The sequence below is a fragment of the Bombina bombina genome, chromosome 3 (assembly GCF_027579735.1).
Source record: "Bombina bombina isolate aBomBom1 chromosome 3, aBomBom1.pri, whole genome shotgun sequence".
NCBI classification, from domain to species: Eukaryota; Metazoa; Chordata; class Amphibia; order Anura; family Bombinatoridae; genus Bombina; species Bombina bombina.
Window position 1 is genome coordinate 113865631 of NC_069501.1, and position 18302 is coordinate 113883932.

At 40.3% G+C, this 18302-nt stretch overlaps 1 protein-coding gene across 1 annotated transcript in view; it reads left to right on the forward strand.

The window, feature by feature from the left end:
• The window catches only part of LOC128652954 (interferon gamma receptor 2), an 87495-nt gene extending 81028 nt beyond the window's left edge, over positions 1-6467 (forward strand). Inside the window, exon 7 of the mRNA XM_053705964.1 lies at positions 595-6467. Within this exon, the coding sequence (XP_053561939.1) occupies positions 595-687 (93 nt within the window). The 3' untranslated portion in view covers positions 688-6467. The remainder of the gene's footprint in view (positions 1-594) is intronic.
• The last annotated feature ends 11835 nt before the right edge of the window (positions 6468-18302 follow it).

The window sequence follows — 18302 nt, forward strand, 5'->3', positions numbered from 1 at the left end:
CTTTTGCCACCTCTAAAGTGGCGAAATTCAATCTCTGTGGTCTAGTCCGACCGCGGTCTAGTCCAAGATTGACAGCTCCTGCCCGCGCATGATTGGCTGTGCGCAGGATTGCACGCAATTGCAAAATAGCGCTCGTGTGCAATGCTGAATTCCTCCAGGGTAATTCAGACTGCCAGTGGCGAGTTGCTGCGGACAGGGGCGCGTATGTGAACCCCTGTCCGCCTCAGCTTGATAAATCGCCCACTTAGTGCTATCAAATAAAATTACATTGTAGTTTAGAGATTTCAACTGAGCACATTAGTTGGAAACAAAACTATTGGTCCCCAGTTTTACTTTGTTAAAAAAATTAAACCCTTTAGTTCTTAATGGTTCTTAATGGTTTTTGTACCTGTTTTCCCATTAAGTTAGTAGTATTTTTTCTAGTTGCTTTACAATTGTGAAATATTAGCAGTTCTTACTATGAGGAGAAATATTTATTATGATGGTGCTTTCTTCATTAGGAAAATTAATTTGACTCTAAATGCTTCAATGATAGTAAGTAAATTTAATTTATTTGTGCACTATTAATTTACTTTCTTTTTTTATCTACCACAGTTTTTGTTCAATCCTCAAATAGATGCTCCCATAGCTATGGACCAAGAACCATGTGAAGTTGTTGCCATAGTGGATGATATAATGACATCTTAAACATAATATGATGATGGCAGCCAGTCAGCCACAGAAACCCAAGGGACAAAAAAAAAAAAAGACTTGCAAACAATTTGCTGACTGTAGGAGCACCCGTCTTACTGCATTTCATAAAACAAAGGCCTAATCACAATCACTAACTTGGAGCTAATAAGGACCTGCATCAAAATGGATCTAAGACCGGAGAAAAAAACCCCACTTTGTAGACAATGTTTCTCCTCAAGGTTCACTTCCAGCCCAGGCTATGTTTTTAGAACACCCTTGTTTTTGGAATATAGTTACTGGCTGGCCAAATACTGGATGATACACAAAGGGCCCTGCAGGTCCTAATCGCTATATGTCGATATTAGATCTCAGATCTATTGCCTCTGCATGCAATGCCTGTCTGACACCGATACTGAACCTTTTTTCAGAACCTTGTTCCCGAAGCCCCTGTAAGCCACCTCAGATCACACACATTCAGACCCAATAAGTGTTAAGGTGTTTTACGTATATCTACAGGACAGACAAAGAATACTAGTTTGAGGATAATTCTATTAGTTACAATGTACGTTCAACTGATGATATGTTCTATCCTGAAAATTGTTAGTAAGGAATGTGCATTGTAACTAAGAAACAATACAGAATAAGTAACCACTGAACACTTTAAAAACTCATCATATTTAATTATTATAAATTCTACAAAATGTTACATTCAACTTTGTTTTTTCTTTCTTTTTTTGCGATGTACCCCCCTCCCCCGAAAATTGTCTGCAGACACCCAGGCATACATGATACAGATTTTTTTCAAACACTACATGTTTTTTTTTTTTATTGTCCCCATTCTATTTTCATTTTCTTGCGCATTTCAGACTTTTCATACAAATTATTTTATAACCTTACATTCGAATTGCATTTAAATGACCAGTAAATACCGTAGATTTACATGATCGACAAACAAATGATAAAAGACAATGCAATAGCACTTTAAATGAGTAGTAGAAGTTAAAATGCTGATCAAACTTAGCTCTATCCTTCTATTAGAAACCTTAAAGGGACAGTCTACATGATTTTTGTATTGTTTAAAAAGATAGATATTGCCTTTGCTACCCATTCCCCAGCATTGCACAACCAACTTTATAACCTATACATCTCCACCTGTTCCTAAGCCCTTGCAGGCCTCCTCTTATCTTTTTATAAGCCTTTTACAGCCATTTTGCTCTCTCCCATGGAGTTATGCAGGAGTCAGCACTAATTGTATAAAATGCAAGTTTGTAAAAAGAACTGAAATAAGGGGGCAGTCTGCAGAGGCTTAGATACAAGGTAATCACAGAGGCAAAACGTGTATTAATATAACCGTGTTGGCTGTGCAAAACTGGGGAATGGGTAATAAAGGGATTATCTATCTTTTTTAAACAATACAAATGTTCAAGTAGACTGTCCCTTTAATTATTTTATAGTTTCTCCTATAAATAACCTATAATGTTTAACATTTTTTTATGTCCCATAATTTAAACATTTACTTGTTGTAATGTGTAATGTGTTATGTTGTTTTTGTGATGCACAAAGAGTATGCAATTTTAAACCCCTTTCCTATTTACTTTTATCAATTTTGCTTCATTCTTATTGTATCCTTTTTTAAAGAGTATACCTAGGTAGGATCATAGGAGCTCGGGAGTGTGCATGTGTCTTTAGCAGTTTATGGCAGCAGTGTGTGCACTATTGTATAACACTGATACAAACGCAGCTGCCATCGAGTGCTAAAGTGTATGCTCCTGAAGTCTTTACTCCCACCTAGGTTTAGTCTTCAACAAAGATTACCAAGAGAACAAAACATTTAATAATAGAAGTAAATTGGAAAATTGTTTAAAATTGCACTCTCAATTTAGATAAAAATGTATATTAAAGGGACAGTAAAGTCAAAATGAAACGTTCATGGTTTAATGTGCCAACATTGTTTAGTGCAATATTAAGGGCTAGATTACGAGTGGAGAGGTAACAGTTACGTGCAAGCGAAAAGGGGTTAATTGTGGCTGTTTCACCGTGTGAAGTTTTTCACTTGTATTACAAGTTGAAAGTAAACGAGATTGCTTGAGCGCAATTGAAGTAAAGCAAGTCGGGTTAGCGCGACCTCAGAGTTCTGGTTAAATGTTTTGCAAAACAAAAAAACACATAAAAAATACATTACAAAGCATATTTACATTAATAATAACACTATCTAATAAAAATGACGAAAAAATTGTGCACCAAAATGTTAAGGGCTCAAAGATATGAGGTCTCAGGTGTTAGAAAACAAAACTGCAAAGAATTTTAACATAGAGATACATATATATAAATGTCCAAATATGTATATATATATGTGTGTGTGTGTGTGTGTGTCTGTGTGTGTGTCTGTCTGTGTGTGTGTGTGTGTGTGTGTGTCTGTGTGTCTGTGTGTGTGTGTGTGTCTGTGTGTGTGTGTGTGTGTCTGTGTGTGTGTGTCTGTGTGTGTCTGTGTGTGTGTGTCTGTGTGTGTGTGTGTGTGTGTGTCTGTGTGTGTGTGTGTGTCTGTCTGTGTGTGTGTCTGTGTGTGTGTGTCTGTGTGTGTGTATGTATTCACAGACATATATACACATAATACATACAGTATGTACACACTTTTAGACTTGTATAGAAGTGTATTGGGGTTCTTTTCAGTTAAGTAGATGAGAACATGTAAAACCGTATTTATGCAATATTCGTATTCAATAAATTGTTAAACTGTGTATTTACTGTAAATATTTCACATTCCAATGTTCTACACATAGCAGAATATTTTATTAGTATTTATAAATAGATATTACTATATATATAGTGGGTATGTATATATATATATATATATATATATATATATCTGTATATATCTATACCTATATATAGGAATAGGTATATATTGTACCAAAATACCATCAGATACTGTACATATAGAAATATGTATATATGAATAAATAGAACATATTTGTCTATGTGAAGAACATTGGAATGTGATATATTCATATTTTCATGTCGGGTTAGCGCAATTGAGAGTATGGAATCGTGTTTATGTGCAAGTAGGGTGTCCCCCCCCCCCCCCCACACACACACACACACTTTTTTGCTCCATTTACTTCTATGGGGGAATAGGCTATCGCATGTGCAATATCCTAAGTTCGCTCGTCAGGTTAGTGCACCAGCGAAAAGAGTTTACTTTTAACCTGTAATACAAACACTACCGAGGCGCGCAAAAAGCTTACTTCTTCTTCAGTTAATGCTCCACTTGTAATCTGGCCCTAAATGTTTAAACAGTGATTTTTGTATTTCTTGATCGCATTTGTGTATTTTTGTGCACTAAACTCTCTGGTGTGAGCATGCGTACATTCCTTGTGCTGAGCATGCGCACATTCCTTGTGCTGGCTCCTGTTTTAACACAAACTCCAGCAATCCAAGTGCTTCTCCATCTCTGTGGTTCTTTCATAAACTTGAACTTGAGTGCTGTCCCTAGTTTACTGCATCACTTACTTTTTGCTGTATCCCCCCCCCCCCCCCTGGCTTTGTCACTACAGTGCATGGATGGCCCAGCTGGGAGACTCACATTCATGATCTTGTCAATCCCAGAATTACAAGTGCTCTGTCCTCAGTTCCTGCTACAAGATGGCCCCCACTTCCAGTGTTTTGTATCCAGCTTAACCTTACTATTGTCAGTGTTCACAAAAGTTGTAGTCTACATATAGGTGTGATTAAATCAGTCTCAAAGGTAGATAGCAGGCACCTACAGATGTAGTGGGTATAAGATTGGAAACCTACTAACACTTCCCATCTAGTATTTAGGACCGGGAAGCTAGGGCGAGTCAGTGTGACCCTTGGATGAAAGGATGAAGTTATAAAAGTACAGGGCAAAGTCAGTGTGGTCTGGGCTCTGAGCTGAGGCACAGTGCATGGCTGGATGGCTCCTTGCAGACATTTACAGGGAAGGGAATGTGACTGAAATGACAGCTGTTTAATATCTATAGAAAAAGATAGATTTATATATAGTTAGTTTTTTACATCTGTTTTATTTTCCTTATTTTCACATTTGTTAGAGCATTTAATCTTAACTGTAGCGACTGCAATGCTCTGTGTTCAGTCCTCACAAAGGGATTAAACAAATAGTTAAAAGTATTACTCAGGAGCTGCAGAGCACCGCTGTTCTCGAGCAGATACAGAGCATAAACGAATTAGCAGCAGTAGTAGTAATACCCATTATTTGGTCACTAGCGCTAACAAATTGGAGCATGTAATGTTTGCACTATAGTGTGTTGTCTTTGCATGCATTTTTGCTCTGATCATATTACAGATGTTTAAAGGGATATTAAACCCATTTTTCTCATGATTCAGATAGAGCATTGAATTTTAAACAACTTTCTAATTCACTTCTATTATCAGTTTTTCTTTGTCTTAGTAACTTTTGTTGAAAAGCAGGGGGCATATCCTTAGGATTCGGCCCATTTCTAGAGCACTATATGGCAACAGTTTGCAAGAATGTTATCCATTTGCAAGAGCACTATTTCCTGCCATGTTGTGCTCCAGATACCTACCTAGATATTTCTTCAACAAAGAATATCATAGGAACAAAGCTAATTTGATAATAGAAGTAAATTGGAAACTTTTTTTAAACTGGCTCTGTCTGAATTCCAAAATACATTTTTTGGGTTTCATATCCTTTAAAAAAAAAAATCTCAGGTCTTTGCTGCTAATGCATGGGTTATATACAATGAATATAGGTACAAGTTCTACCACTGTTAAAGTGATGGTAAATCCTAGTGCTTCAAACTGCTAGGATTTATCCGTGCAGCAAATAAAAGGGACCTTCATTCACAGCTATTGGTGGAAATGTCACCTTCATTGAAAAAAATTAGCTTTGCCTTAGGCGGCTGGAGAGGCTTAGTTTAGGTATAACAGAGGAAGAAAATAAAGATACTTTGATAGTTGATTTAGTTAACGTTCATGAATGAAGGGCCCTTCTATTCATTGCACTGATTAATAATAGTGTTTTTGAAACGCTTGGATTTACCATCACTTTAAGAGCATCGGGTGCATTTAGGGCCAGATGCGTTATTTGTACGCCACTTTGTAATGTGCACTAGTATTACAAGTTATGTGTAATGCGAATGCGACCTCCGGTTCGCATTACACAGAAGCATTGTGCTCACGAGAGCGCTCTTCCATAGGCTCCAATGGGAGCCTCGTTATGATGCCGTCAGTGAAGGGGTAAGTATCGCAGGGATGGCGGCATATTTTAAAATATAAGTATTAATATGTGTATATGCACATATTAACACATAAATATATATGTATATATTCATATACATATATATTTACTGGGAACACACAGTTCCTATAGACCGCAATGTAAAGGCACTCCCACCAACTTTAGATCCCAAAAACTGCTTATTACAGTTGTTTTTTATTTTTTTTAAAAAAGGTACATTTGCCCGTTTGCACGCGCACGATAATTTAGCGCTTCACGAAAGCCATAGCACATAGTAAGGCAGGTAAACTCATTGGTTTCCTATGGCTGAGTAATAATTATGTACTTTGTTAGTAATGGGTCAAGACCAAAATCTGAGCACTTGGCAATGATATTAATTTGTATTATTTTCAAGTTTGTCCGCATTGCCATTAATTGTCATTTTTATATCTTATTTTGTCAGGTAACTAATATTGCAGTATTTGGGATTTGAACCTGCATTTTTGTATGCAATACACTCTTTACTGTTGTCATTGCACCTTGTTGTACTGCCTGAATAAATACTGCTGAAACCGTTGACTTTTTTCCTTTGCTTTGTTTATTTTAAATTTATAACATTGCTAATCTTTTGTGTCTCAGTTTCAATGCAAAATAACCACACCCCGGAATCCCTAAATTAAAGGGTCATAAGGGATTAAATGCTTAGTCATTTCTTCCCCTCAGGACATCACTTTAATACCCCCGTACCTCCTATCAATAAGACACCTACTACTGTATGGGAGAAAAAGACCAACGTTGGTCACGTTTATTAAGAAATTAAATCAAATCAAACCGACTAAACTTTGTTTATGTTTAAACATAACTTATGCATGGCGGCAATTGAGTTTCCTAATCTATCTCCTGTCTGTGAGGCAGAGGCCCACTTCAAGGTGTATCTGCAGCGGGACCACCCCGGGCGACCCCCGCTATCAGCAGTTTATCTGGCTTTCTTTGGAGTTCTCCTGGCCTGCTATTTGGAGGGAGGAGCGCCCCAAGCCCGTGCCTAAGGCTGGTTGCTCCCCCCTCAGCCATGGCCGTCCCTCTGCCCTAAAAAATTAATAACTGGGCCCAGACCTCCCACTAGAGTGTTATTGGTCTTTGTGTCCACATAGGACCAGCCCGCCACCACCAGCCGCATGAGCAGACTAGTGGCGGGGTAGACCAAAGTTACGATGCACGATCTTACCAGGGCTAGCTTAACTAAACCTACCCCCCCTATGCAGCTTCAGCTAACCAGGGAGGCTGGGTGGGAAAAACTTCAGGACCTTCACAGGAAGCAGGAAGAGGACTGGAACATTTCTGCATCACATTTTAGCCTGCTGGTAAGACCAACCTCCATAACTCCAACATTGTTGCTTTTTCTCTTCTCTTCATACCTCCTTCATTCCCATCTCCTCCAAGCCTTAACCCTTAGTGGCATTCCAATCCCAGTCAGGGCTTTACACTATCATAAGGGATTAAATGCTTAGTAGTTTCTTCCCCTCAGGACATCACCTTAATAACCCCATACCTCCTATCAATAAGACACACACAACGGTATGGGAGAAAAAGACCAATGGGGGTCACGTTTATTAACAAATTAAATCAAACCAACTAAACTTTGATTATGTTTAAACATAACTTATGCATGGCGACACTTTAGTTTCCTAATCTATCTCCTGTCTGAGAGGCCGAAGCCCAGTTTAAGGTGTATCTGCAACGGGACTGTCCCAGGTGACCCCCCCCCCCTATCAGCAGTATATCAGACTTTCTTTGGAGTTCTCCTGGCCTGCTATGTGGAAGGAGGAGCGCCTCAGGCCCGCGCCTAAGGCTGGTTGCCACCTCAGCCATGGCCGTCCCTACGCGCTACAAATTCATAATTGGGCCTAGACCTCCCGCCACAAGAGTTCACTTCCTTATTAATAAAAAAACTCTTGCCACCAATACATTAACTTCATCATTACTAAACCAGATTTTTTTTATAATACTGTAACTAAAACCAATCTAATATCATTCAAAAAGATATCCAGACAAATATCAGAAAGATGTACCCGTCTGTACGAAATAGTAATTTCTTGCCGGCCGTTAAATTTGAGTGACAGATTATAAAACAACGCAACTCCCTGATGGTCTTTCCTACCTCCCGATTTACCTCCTTTCTCACCTTGTAGGCCGCCCCAGCCGAACTCGTGCCTCCAATACAGGCGAGCCACCACATTTGACCATCCAACTCTTACTCTAGGACACCAGACATTGAGCCATCTCAAATCTACCTGAATGATCCTAATTAACTCTAGTGCTGGAATTGCCCCTACATCGTTACCCCCCAAATGTAGGATGATTATGTTGGGTTTTCCCTACCACCTTAAACATGCCGCTTCGCCCCAACCAACGAAATGAAGCTCTAGCCGGATGAAATCCCAATTGCTGACCTCCTGGCTGTGTCGGAGCTCTGATAGCTGCCCAATACACAAATGAATGGCCGGCTATCCATATTCACGCTGCTCGCTCATTCCCACCTAGAAAAGAAACACAACATACTAACAAAAAGGCTCCTTTATCCCCAACTGCTTCAAATTAATTTAACTTATGTGCTTAATAGCCTGACATATAATTTGAATCTGCTAGACCGCCACCTGCCCAGTCTCCTTATCCCTTCTTTTGAAACACAACTATCAGCTGCCGATGTGGCTGCCCCTATCCTAAATAAATGTGGGGCAATCTTATGCAGGCCAAGGCCAATGCTAATAGCCGCCTTCCTCAGCAATTTTCCAAATTGGAATCTCGTCAATGCCGTACCGTCCAGGTGTACTAAATATTGTTTATTCTCCTTACTGCGAATAGCACTGAATGAACTCAAAAGACGCACAGGGCAACAATCCCTCTCCGGTCTAGTTAGCAATGTTAAACACACACCCCTTGCGTCCTGGTCCGTTTTAGACCGGGGAACAAATAGCAGTACAGACTCACTCCCAATCCTTACATTCTCGTACTGCTTACCTTGTTCCCTTGCCAGCTTAGAAGGAGCCGCTAACTCTCCCACTCACACAAGGCCCTGAAGAACTCTAGCACGAAAGCTGCCTTTCATAAAGCCACCTTATAGCCTGAACTGCATATGCCCTGTAGTGAGGCCAGTAGCTGTTTCAATCTAACAGCTGTGATAGGTTCCCTTACATCTGCTCTCTTGACTTCCACTCTCCTCCAGCCCTGTGTAATTTGCTTCATTAGGAATGTCCTTGTAGGATCTGGGAAAGCAAATAGCTTATCAATAAAGGATACTGCAGCTAACTTGGCCACCAAGGCCCCCTTTTTTACTAACCTTGTTTTGAGGCAAGCCAACCAATCTAGCAGTGTCCCTTGCAGGCCCTGTGAGACTGCGACTCCTTTACTTGCGCAAAATGCTTACCACTCCTTCCAGTGTTTAGTGTAAGCGACTCATGTTGCTGAAGCCAACATGGACTGAATTAACTGAAAAAGGGTCGACCAGTCTCTGCGAGCTGCCAGAGAAAAGGCAGACAGATCAATCAGCAGAAAGTTGTCTAAGTAATGGGCAATGCTAGTGTCCACCGTCACCTCCTGCACTGTCCAGTGCAAAAATGTGCTAAAGATTTCGAAAATAAGGGCACAATACTGCACAACACATAGGAAGACACCTGTCCTCAAAGAATTGCCCCTGAAACTTGCAGCCCATGAGACAGAAAGAAGAAGGATGAATCAGCAACATTCTAAATGTGTATTTAATATCCAGCTTAGCCAGCACCGCTCCATCCCCGGCCACTTGGACAATCACCAGTGCCTCCTCAAAAGGTTGGTAGCGCACCAAACTCAGCTCGGAATCAATAGCATCATTGCCCAAACGACCTTTGGGTTAGGAAAAGTGCTGGATCATTCTAAACTTCCCCGCCTCCTTTTTCTGTACCACCCCCAGGGGAGATATAATTAAATTTTCAATGGGGTAGGTGGTAAAAGGCCCCACCATTCTCCCCAGGCTCACCTCCTTGTCCAACTTTTCCCTCAAAGCCAGCGGAAACTGAAAGGCTGATTTCAGATTCCGATGAACTTTAGAGCCTAACATGAAATATTGATGGGGATAACAAAACCCTTGCGTAGGCCCGACAGGAGCACTTGGGCTGCCTGCCTGTCTGGATATATGTATAACTATGGTTCAAGGGTGGCCACCCTCAGAGGGGTGGGCGCCCTTGTTTGCAGCAGTTCACCTACCATCTCCCCTAATGGGAGGCGTGTCTCTACGGAGCGTGCACTAGCAGCCCGGGTGCCCTCCCCCGCAGTGTTTGCACATGTGTCGGAAAATACAACGGTGCTCTGATCACGTTGCCGGTCTTTGTATTTCCAGCACTCTCTCCTCTTTGCTAAATTAGCTCTTAAGTGCCCATGCATTGTGTGCATAAAAAAAGGATAGGCATCCCCATGCAGTGCCGCTTTGCACTCAGCTCGTACATAGACTATAGCCACCTGCGCCCCTTCTGAAACTGTCGCAGCAACCCCCCTGCCTGAAGAGACTCAGCTACCTTATCCTTTGGTGCGGACAACTTTTTTATCATCTTGAAAATGCACTTTTGGCCCTCCCCCACTAAGCCTAGCGACCCTTTGCTATCTGAGCCAGATGTAGATGTTGTGTCTGAAAATGCGGTGCTCCTGCGCCTTGACTTCCTGCCGAGATTTCAGGCCTTATTCTCCAAGCCGAGACCGGATTTGTTCCTCCCTGCGCTGCAGCAGCCGCTGACGTCTGTGCGGGAGTGATCAAAGGTTCCGCAACCGGAGTTGACTCTATGCCTCCTTGTTGGATTGCTGGCATCTGCAAAATAGAATGCAAGCCAGGAGTACCTGAGCCCCCAGATTTGTGGAAACCCCTTTTATTACCACCACTGTGGCCTCTCCCCTCAGCCCTATAGGGCAGTCATACCCCTAACTGGTCTTGTTACTAAGGTACCCTCACCGACTGCTCCAGCATTCATAATACATTCTCTCTCAAGCTCATCCTCACAATCATCCTCAAACTCCTTGTCAAAAGCCCCAAACAAGCTTTCACTCCATTGATCACAGCTTTCCTCTGCCCCTAGTTCAGGCCTAGTGACCTCAATGTGTTTCTGCTTGGAAGTAGCTTTCCTGCCTCTGGGCGCCTCACTCTCACCAGCTAACATCTACTTTTCATAAGCGCTACCATCCACAACTAAAATCTGCACATCAGCCATCCAGCCCTCATTGTGGCTCTAATCATGCAACACACTTGTATCACTGATCGCCATGTCATCCCTGTTTGGCATATCAAGCATCCGCCTAACAGCTGAACCCCTTGGCCTAGTAAATGTATTCCTACCAGTAGCCGTCATGTGCCCCCGTGGGCTTGTCCCCTATTCAGAGTCTGAAATTCCAAAGGCTCGTTTCTACCTACATGCTCCCCACGGGGGGGGGGGGGGGGGGGCGCCTGGTACTCCCGACTTACCTCTTTATCGGGCACCCGCTCTCGCAACTGGCCTACTGCATCCTGTTCCAACCGCTGCCGAATGACAAACCAGAAGTGCATCACTGGAAGAAGCGGGGCCAGATGCGGATCCCACCGAGAAGGCAGCAGCCATACGATGACCCACAGATAGCACTGCACTGAATCTGGGCCCTTCACTTGCCGCAGCCTCCCCAGCTGGACCCCCGGCCGACCCTGGACTGACTATAGCTGCAATAGATTGCAGCAATGCCGCCATGGCTGCTGAGGTCTCCGGTGATAGGCCCAAGAGGCCCGCGACCAGAATTTGTCCTGCAGCCATTTCTGACACCTGAGGCCTACTAACCTTCCTAGCCGACTGGGCTCCTCCCTTAAGCTCCTGGCTGTATGTCCACCAGACCCACTAGCACTTCTAGGGGATGGGGATTGTGATTGGTGTCCACCCGCTACGCCAGGCTTAGGCCTAGCACCCCTAACAGGGGCCATCGGGGAGGGATGGATAATGTCCCCAGATTCCTCACTACTCATCCCTTAACCCTTAGTGGTGTTCCAATCCCATTCAGGGCTTTACACTATCATAATAGTTAAAAAAAAATTACATGCTCTAATTGATTAGACCATGTCATTTTAAGACTACAGACTTTGCACTACTGTGTGTTTAACCCTTTGTGATCATAAAACGCACAGTAGTGCAGAGTGGAAATGTATTTATTACCTTAGATAAGTAGTTTTGCACTCACTTAAAGGGACAGTATACTCTGATGTTTATTGTTTAAAAAGATAGATAATCCCTGTATTACCCATTCCCCAGTTTTGCATAACTAACATGATTACATTAATATACTTTTCACCTCTGTAATTACCTATATCTAAGCCTCTGCAGACTGCCCCCTTATCTCAGTTGTTTTGACAGACTTGCATTTTAATTAATCAGTGCTGACTCCTAGGTAACTCCACGGGAGTGAGCACAATGTTATCTATATGCCACACATGAACTTGCATTGTCTAGCTGTAAAAAAAAATGTAAAAATGCCCTTAGATAAGAGGTGGCCTTCAAAGGCTTAGAAAATAGCATATAAATCTACCTAGGTTTAGCTTTCAACAAAGCAAATTTGATGATAAAATTAAATTGGAAAGTTGTTTAAAATTACATGCCTTATCTGAATCAAGAACGTTTTTTTTTTTTAGTTTTTTTTTGGTTGGGAGCATTTTTATTCACCTTGAACCCATATTATCACTACTAACTGACTGTAACATAAAAAAAATCACAAAACAGTCCTCAGATCTACTGCTCAGCACTGGCAGATCCTAATTTACATTTTGTGCAGATCTGCTCTGTGACACAGATTCCTTAATTTATTTATTTTAAAAAAAAAATCCCAATAATATTTTTATTGAGGTTACAACAAAAACAATAATGCAGTAGCAAGACATATTTAGGTAGTCCTTTCAATATTACAGAGTAAACAGAACACAGGGTGATAGACATCTTACATATGATTTCACGCAAGACTCCGAAAAGGGCCCAGCATCTTGTTGAAAACCTTGTAATTTTATAAATTATACACATTGCAGGACATCCTATAACATTGGTAGCAGTCTCTGTCCATGGTTAATTGGTGAGGAATGTCCATCAATAACTTATAGGAGCTGCAAACCATAGCTCCATGAACACAAACATAATTATGAGAACAATGTAATAACACTGGTTCACATCAATATGCATTAGTAAACAGATAACTTCAATTAACACTGATTGTGACTTATTATGAACGGAAAAAGGATAGAGAGAAAGAGAGAAGTACAGTAAGTACAGGAAAAAGAGAAGACAGCAAGGGAGACAAGGAGGGGAAGGGGAGGACGGCCGTAGGCTGTTGTCCATATTCAAACTTTAGCCATTACATTTTGCGGGAGTGTATCCCATGTGGCCATATAGCAATGTGTAAATCTAAGGTACTCCTATTTATATACACCTCCTCCTCCATCATTCTAATGTTAGAATGGGGCACTCTGCTGTTTCCAATGTCTTGCAATAGCAAGCTTGGTAGACATCAAGAGATAAAGAAAGAGGTGTTTCAGAGGTTTAGGGAGTTTGGGGATATTGAGGTGGAGCAGACAGGTCTCCAGGCCTCTATCTGCTGGAAGGGAGAGGAGTCTACACAGGGCTAGGACTTCAGCCCTAAGTTTCTGAATTTCTGGACAGCTCCACCAGATGTGGATATTGTCCCCTTTTTGGCCACATCCTCTCCAGCATCTATCTGAAATGATGGGGGAGAATCTGCACAGCCTATCGGGCAACCAATGCCACCTCGTGAGTAGTTTATAAAATAGTTCAAAGAAGGTTACGCTGTGTATTGCCTGTCTAGTGTCAGTTATAGCTCTCATCCATGTCTGGGCATCCAGTACTCTGTCCAGGTCTCTCTCCACGCTAAAATATTATGTGTCTTCTGCAAGGTAGGGCAATTTTGGATGCATTGATAATGCACCGATAAGGGCCTGCGTCCCTGTATTCCCAGCTGTAACCTAGTGTTCCATAATCTATTGATGCGCGGTGCGGATTTAAAAAAGTTCCAGCTGTGTAGCAGTGCCCTAAAGCATGTGACTTCAAAGTGCATTTTCCGTGGAATCGTGTAGTGTGCTATGAGATCAGGGCCCGAGACCCAGGTTTTCCCAATATGTAGGTCGTGTATAGTCTTTACGGAGAGAATCTGGGAGCCCCCTAAGAAGCCCTTGGACACTATGAATGGGGGATGGATGGGGGGCCACCATTGGGAAATGGCGTAATTTATGCCACATATAAAGGCAGTGTTTTATAACTGGGTTGGGCAGGAAGGGGTCTACAGTGTAGTGGGATCCATATCAGATCAGGGAGGAGGATATCATGGGGCAGTGTGGCTTGTTCTATATTGTGCCATCGGGGGGGCTCCTTAGTGGTGTCCCAGCCCGATATGTGGGTTAGCATAGTAGCCTCTTAATACATCCTGAGGTTGGGAAGATCTAGTCCTCCTCTATCTACTGGAGCCTGTAATATCTTACTCACTACCTGGGGTCATGAGTCAGCCCAGACATATTTGTTAAGGAGTGATTGGAAGCTATCCAAGTAGGTATTGGGGAGTTGTAGCAGGAGGCATCTATACAGATAAGTGAGTTTCGGTAGGATCATCATTTTAAATGCAGAGATCCTACCCATCCAAGGGACTTCTTTGTATCTAGGTAGTGTAAGTGTCTGTTTGAGAATCTGGAGAAAATGGTCATAGTTGGTCGCCACTACATTTTTAAAATCATGTGATAGGAAGACACCAAGGTTTTGAAATCCTTTTAGATTCCACTTAAATTTATGATTAGTCTGAAGGGTAGAGAACTGGGCCGTGGGAATATGGAGCGGGTATGCCTCTGTTTTGGCCACATTAAGCTTATAGAACGATATTTTACCAAAAAGGTCAAAGAGGTTTAGAAGCTGGGGGAGGGGTCGGTCTGAGTCAGTCAAAAAGACTGTCAAGTCGCCTGCAAATAAACTAAGTTTCTGTATCACATAATTTAATAATTCCATTGATCTAATATCTACTTGATATGAATTGATTTGGCTATAACTACAGCAGACCCCCCCCCCTCACTACCTTATACATCTAAGAGTTCAAAAGAGAACATTTGTCTCTTTAGTTCAGCACAGACCCCTGGGGTGATGGTGACAAGATTCTGTGTTTTAGTGGAAGATATGCTCAGAATCCCAGGATATGGTAAGTTAACAGATACACGTGAAAATCAACATGATATTCACTAGATTCCTTTGAAGGTCGAATACACATTCTCTTCTGGAAAAGTTGGTGGCTCAGATAACAACACATGGGAAGCTAATTCTCAAATAAATGACTTGTGCCTAATGTTCATGTAGTTTAAGATACTCAAATTAATATATATTCAGACACATATTATATATAAACATATGAGTCTTGGAGATATGTCTGTGCCTAAAATTGATATAATTTAAAATACTCAGATGGTATTAACAACATATATATGTTGATCTAAAAACTATACTATGTTAGATAAATAAAGCTTTTCTTTGTTGTTGTTTTTTTCAGAAACTGATGTGACAGTTAAATTCCAAATATGATACATACTAAATAAGTTATCCTATTAATATGTCATAAATAGGGGTCCATATTTCAAACGTGGTTGAAGCATGTGAAATGTTAAAGTGAAATATCTATATCATGTACTAATCAATAATTATATATATATATATATATATATATATATATATATATATATATATATATATATATGTCATGAAGTATTTACTGCAGAATCCACTTCTAATTAGATATGTGATATAAGATGGTGACTTGGAAATGCAATATATACCAGCATATTGAATTAACTAAAATATTAATTAAATTAATTCTGAAAGTATTAAAATGCTTTTAAGTGCCATAATAGAAATATGCCTTTGAAATACATCTCTTGAGACATTGTCGGTAGGAAGTATGTATTATATGTATATTATCTAAATTTAATATTATGCACAGGTAAGGTTCATGTCAATGTAGAAAATAAAGAATAAATATTGAAAGAAAGCCCCTGTCAAAGTGAAACTTCTTCTGAGTGTGTTGAATAATAGTTATAAACAAATGAGCATTTAAAATCAGTCATATCAGCTTTAGTTTATGAGTTATGATGTTTAATTATTTATGCAAATTTATGTTAATTAGCATGGCCGGTATTTTCTTCCAGGAAAGGTGGCAACCCTATGCACAGGTCTATATCTAAATGTATAGGAAGTGTATATATATTTATAGGTATATTATAAGTGGAATATCCTTGTGTTTGATATTGATACACACATCTTCAGTAGTATTAAATAGTCCCATATATGTGGACCAGATGAATCTATTAATATCAGGAAATAATGAGTATATTAAATATACATTTTAAAATATATAAGAATATTTTTGTATTGGTGTTTACAAACAAAGCTGCATTCCATTTTCTGCTGCCACCGATGGTTCAGAAATGGTATTGCAGCCAGGAGGGGTTGGCTGTTAAAAGACATACATTTCCCCGGGCCAATGAGATGTTCAGCTCCGATTAGTACGTATCGAAATACTTCTTGTGTAGACAACTTATTTGTAGGCACCCAATAGCATAAACTGTACTATTGGTTATAACCAAGAACTGGATCTATGTATGAAGGACAGGGGAATAAGGAGAGTGAAGGGGGACCTTAATATCCTCTTATAATGTTAGTGACTAAAATATACTAAAGAGGTAGCTGATGTTCAGTTGAAGCCTGATGTACAAAGCTTATCACAGGTTCTGAAATACTGCAAATACTAGGTGTATATACCTGGTATATGTATTACCTGATAAATATACCAGGTAATGTAATTGGATGTCTTTAAATATATGAAAAAATATGAAAAAAATAAATGTGAAAAATGTGATATAAAAACAAAAAATGTATATATTGATAGAACTCTCAAAAAAAATTACTCTCAAAAAATAGGATTGTGATAATATTTAAAAAAACAAACAAACAGTATATATGAATGGTGAGTGAACTCTCAAGAAATTAAAATAATCCAATGTAAATATTTTTTACATAACATAAAATGGATAAATATTGACAAGTGACCTTAGTGGATAGTGTCCATGTTGTAAGACCAATGTGCAGAAAAATAGATGGAGAGGATCCAAGACTGTAAAAAAGTGAGGCAGCTCCACCTCACTTTAAAAAGAAAATGGGCGCCTCATAGTGAAATCCATATGTGATGTGAAAAAGGAAGATAAAGAATATAACTCACAATTTTTGACGGCACTTAAATCAGTGCAAACAGGCAGGCTGACACTTGCAGTGGTCAGCTCACTGGATACTGGTTCTGTATCAGGATGTGGGCTGTTCTCAGACCTCAAATTGGTTTGTATCCAGAAAACACACACCGTGTTATTGGCAATATGCAGGAAACAGGTTGTTGTAAACGTGGATAAAAACAATACCTCCGTAAAGGTAAGACTTGTTCTGTGTGAGTGAAAAGGCAGACTCCTCCGTATACAAGTTAAAAAAAGGTTTAATGTTGCTGCAACACGTTTCTCAACCTAATAAAGCGGTCGTTTCATCAGGCATAAAATGACATACAAAAACAGGTAGAAAAGGTGCTTTCTTAAGCTGCCACAGTGTGTTTCATTGGTTATCCAGCGTTTTCAAATTATCCAATGGGAAAAGGAGGTAAAGTCTGTCATATGTAGGATCTAATGTGAAATGGAAGTGTATACTGAAAGATTAGCTGGTTCACTGCTGATAGCTGTGAATAAAAATATTCAAAATTATTTGTTTGAATGATCAAATCTTTTGCATATAATTTTTTTTATAAAAAAGCTTATACTGGGATTGATAAAATGTATGTTACTTGAAAAGGTCAGTGCTAGACCCCAAATTATTAAATAATTGCGGATATTTGAGAAATCGCAAGGTTAACTACGAAAAACAATCGCCTAGATTTAGAGTTTGGCGTTAGCCGTCAAAAACAGCGTTAAGGGGTCCTAACGCTGCTTTTTACTGCCCGCTGGTATTTAGTCAGCAAGGAAACGGTCTACCGCTCACTTCCTTTCTGTGACTCCAGGCTACCGCAGATCCCCTTACGTCAGTTGCGTCTCCTATCTTTTCAATGGGATTTGCCTAACGCTGGTATTTGGAGTCTTGGAAAAACTGAGCGGTAGAGCCTCTACCGACAAGACTCCTACCGCCAAAAAAAGTCAGTAGTTAAGATCTTTATGGACTAACGCTGGAATATAAAGCTCCTAACTACTGTGCTACAACGTACACTAACACCCATAAACTACCTATGTACCCCTAAACCGAGCCAACCCTCTAATAAAAATGTTTAAACCCTAATCTGCTGACCGGACACTGCCGCCACATACATTATAGCTATG